This window comes from Juglans microcarpa x Juglans regia, chromosome 2S, assembly GCF_004785595.1.
Source record: "Juglans microcarpa x Juglans regia isolate MS1-56 chromosome 2S, Jm3101_v1.0, whole genome shotgun sequence".
In the NCBI taxonomy this organism is placed as follows: domain Eukaryota; kingdom Viridiplantae; phylum Streptophyta; class Magnoliopsida; order Fagales; family Juglandaceae; genus Juglans; species Juglans microcarpa x Juglans regia.
The window spans coordinates 5168801-5172606 of record NC_054597.1 but is presented as its reverse complement, the minus strand read 5'-3'; the positions used below and the strand labels follow the sequence as shown (position 1 = coordinate 5172606).

Below are 3806 nucleotides of genomic sequence, written 5' to 3'. Positions count from 1 at the left end.
TGTATTCATATGTTAATACGTACTGAGTGTCACGTGGTGGGGGCACTGCTGCAAATATTGTGACCGACAAAGGGCTTCCCAAAGCATGTCCCGCTTAACTATACATACTCAAATTCTACTAATTAATTACATCGATTACCTCCAAATACTAAGAAAAAAAATTAAGAATGGGTCCTTGTAAATGAAAAAATATTTATAAAGTTTTTGTCTGATAAATTTGAGTCTTAATTCGGAGAAAAAAGGGTAAATAAAATAAGCCTTATGACATTTATTGTTCATTTAATACTATCTGTAATATTTATACCGATAATAATAAATTATGATGTAAGATCGTTTTGTATATCTCTCTTCCACTTAAAACTTTTAAATTTAGACAAAAAAAAAAAAATTGAAAAGAAATAACTTGATGTTGTAGGAAAATGGTGAAAGAGTTTCCTAGGTAAGTAAAACATGTAGATAGGCCCATTTCTGGATCTAGGAGAGAAGTGTTTGCATGTAACTCCCCATGAAGGGCCTCAATTAGTGAAATCGGACAAAGATTGCAGCAAACACACACGCTGTTCACACGGCACACACGGCGCACAGTGCCTTGAAGTCCTCTATAAGTTTCTAGCCATCATGCACTGAGTCACTCATCCACACAACAAGAAGACATCCAACTTTCCCTACCCCAACGTTATGGCCAGAGTTTCCCATCTTTTGCTACTCTTCTCTGTCTTGTCTATTGCTTGGACAGCCATGTCTGCAGCCACTGCTCCAGGCAGTAGCACCACAAATTTCATCAAGGCCTCGTGCAGCACCACTACCTATCCTGCCGTATGTGTCCAATCCCTCTCACCCTACGCCTCAGAGATCAAACAAAACCCACTCCAACTGGCTCAGACCGCCTTGTCCGTGAGCCTAGCCAGGGCTCAATCCACCAAGACATTTGTGTCGAATATGACAAAGTTCAAGGGATTGAAGACTAGGGAGTACGAAGCCATTGAAGATTGCTTGGATGAGATTGGTGATAGCGTGGACAGGCTTAGCCGTTCGGTCCAAGAGCTCAAGGACATTGGTGAAGCCAAGGGTCAGGACTTTGTGTGGCACATGAGCAATGTCGATACGTGGCTCAGTGCAGCACTCACCGATGAGAACACTTGCGTTGATGGGTTCGCAGGCAGAGCATTGGATGGCAAAATCAAGACTTCCATTAAGGCACGCGTTGCCAATGTGGCACAAGTCACCAGCAATGCACTAGCACTAGTAAATCACTATGCCTCAAAGCACTGAGCCACTAATTCCAAGGGTCGTGAGTTTTTTTTTGAGGATTCTTCGTGGCTACTGTTGTGTGCTTTGGTTATGATGTCGTATATTTCAGTAGACGTATTTTTATGATATAGGAAGAAGTGAAAAATGCCTCTGATTTCAGAAAGAAAATGGGTAGATTCATGCCACTTTTACTGCATCTTAATTATGTATACATCAGTTGCTTACAGTTACATTCTTGCTTTAGAATTTGCACAACTCTCTAATTCAAACGGCCGGGGAGATGCTTCCCGATACAAGCGACGAGTTATTACAAAGACAAATAAAAGTCAATGTCAGGACAAAGGCACCATATATAGTCAGGCCATCTCTGCTAGCTGCAGAATTAGCTTCTCTGTAACAAAATTTGAATTGGATATTAGTCTGCAAAGGACAGACTGTCATGGAGCAGCGGCTCCTATACTTTTGGTTGGGATGCCTCTCTTCTTATGAAAGAAAAAAACCAGAAATTGGGCACCAGCTCAACAAATGGATATTGCAAATAAGCAGCTTGTAGTCCTTTTCTCAGAACCCAAAATTAGCATTGCTGTTGATTCTGACGCCTAGATTCAGAGCAAAACCAGCACTTCCATGGCTATCTGAATGATTACTCTCCTCCTGCACCTGAATATACAGGATTCCATCAATGTTGTTAACTTTCACTCCTGATGTAAATGGTGAGAGTATTCTTCTTCTTCTTCTTTTCTTTATTTTTTTGGTATAGGCAATTAAATTTGCAAAAATGATAAGAGTTGGCTATGATATGGACGGTGTGGGTTGTAAAAGTGTATGAAAGCTAAAGGATGAGAACAGGGACAATATCGCAAAACGGATCAATTCAGGAGCAGACAAATGCACTTAATTATATGGGACGACCGACCATGACCGCATCTGAACGGTCCTATAAAGTACTCTGAAACGGGTTGATCGGCCGCGTTCGGTTGACACGTTCAAGTTGTGGGGGCAGTGCTAGCTGCAGATAGACGGTGCACGTCACATTGATTCCATCTTCTTTCCTATTTTATTTTAGGAGAAATGATACGTGGCTCGCGTAATTATTTAAAAAATAAATAAATATATATGAGATTTATATAAAAAAAAATTAATTTTTTCATAATAAATTTCTTTTTTTAAATGACTGTGCAGTATTTATATATTTTATGATTGCATGTAGCATTATTCTTTATTTTAGTATAATTTTATTTGAAAATCTTTATACCACACAATCGAGATGACATAATTTGATTTGAAAAATAAATTTTAAAATTTGAATCATACATATCAAATTATGTTATAAAGATGGTGTCTAGTCTGGGGTGGATCCTAGACCGAGACCGGGCTGAAACTTTTCGATCTTTTAAAACATGGACCAAGATCGACCGGTCTAAGTCTCGGTCCGGTTCAAACCAAAATGATCGGTCTAGTAGATTTCTCCAATCCAAACTAACCGTTTGTCAACCCTAACAAATAGCACTTCTATGACATAGTATGTATGCTTTGTATACCGATTTACAATTAAAATTTTTCATTTAAAAAAATATTAATTTATACGTTTTTTATAATTATTTAATCTATATAAAATATGAAGAATAATTTTATAAGAACTAAAATTAAGTTTTAATAAAAGTACATGAATGCGTTGATTGATTATAAAATATTTGTAAACATGTCTTACCCTTTTAAAAATATTGAATATGAAGTATTATAATCTTCGCTCTTCGAATCTTATTATTTCTTTGACGCAATCGAAATTACCGAACGAAGCATAAAACTATCGATATTGGGGGATTTTAACGACGAAATTAAAATTAAACTTTTTTAAAGATCAAATTGTATTTTTCCTTCTGTCATATTAAAATTTGTAATACGATGGATAAGATATCTAGACTAAATCGAGGTCCAAGTAAAGGAACTGCAATTATCAGAGCCCACTCTGGAGCTAGCACTTGGACTAAGGTCCAACTCCAACTCCTAGCTGGGCTTTGGGCTGAATCAAATTTTAATTTCATCTTTTTACGTTCAGTATCCTTTTAACAATTTTAAAAAGATGGTTGCTACAGTCACGTGATAGAGATTTCATAAAAATAAATTTATAAATTGATATAATTTTATATGATACATTAAATATTTTTTACAATAAAAATAATTTACAATCAAACATATCACATCAAACCTGTTCGTGAGTTACTTTTATAAGATTTTTTGTGACAAATTAAATCACATTTCTCTTTAGAAAATTGTAGTACCATATATTTTGCTTGCTTTATTTAGACACTAATATCATCTTATAATATATATATATATATATATATATATATACACACACACACGTACTATCCCATTAGGTCATGACAAATCATGCCCGGCAGTTCAAGATTATATATCAGAAGCAAGTTTTTTCAGAATATTAAAATATTTAAATTGCATATACTAAATGATAAATTAGAAATTAGCCAACCATATATTATAATCATTATTATTTTATGAATCAATAATCTCAAAATGAAATAGTCACATGC

At 35.4% G+C, this 3806-nt stretch overlaps 1 protein-coding gene across 1 annotated transcript; it reads left to right on the top strand.

The window, feature by feature from the left end:
* Positions 1 to 678: 678 nt before the first annotated feature.
* On the top strand, positions 679 to 1272 carry LOC121252321 (21 kDa protein-like). Its single transcript, XM_041151924.1, has one exon. The coding sequence runs from the start codon at positions 679 to 681 to the stop codon at positions 1270 to 1272; it is 594 nt and encodes a 197-aa protein (XP_041007858.1).
* The last annotated feature ends 2534 nt before the right edge of the window (positions 1273 to 3806 follow it).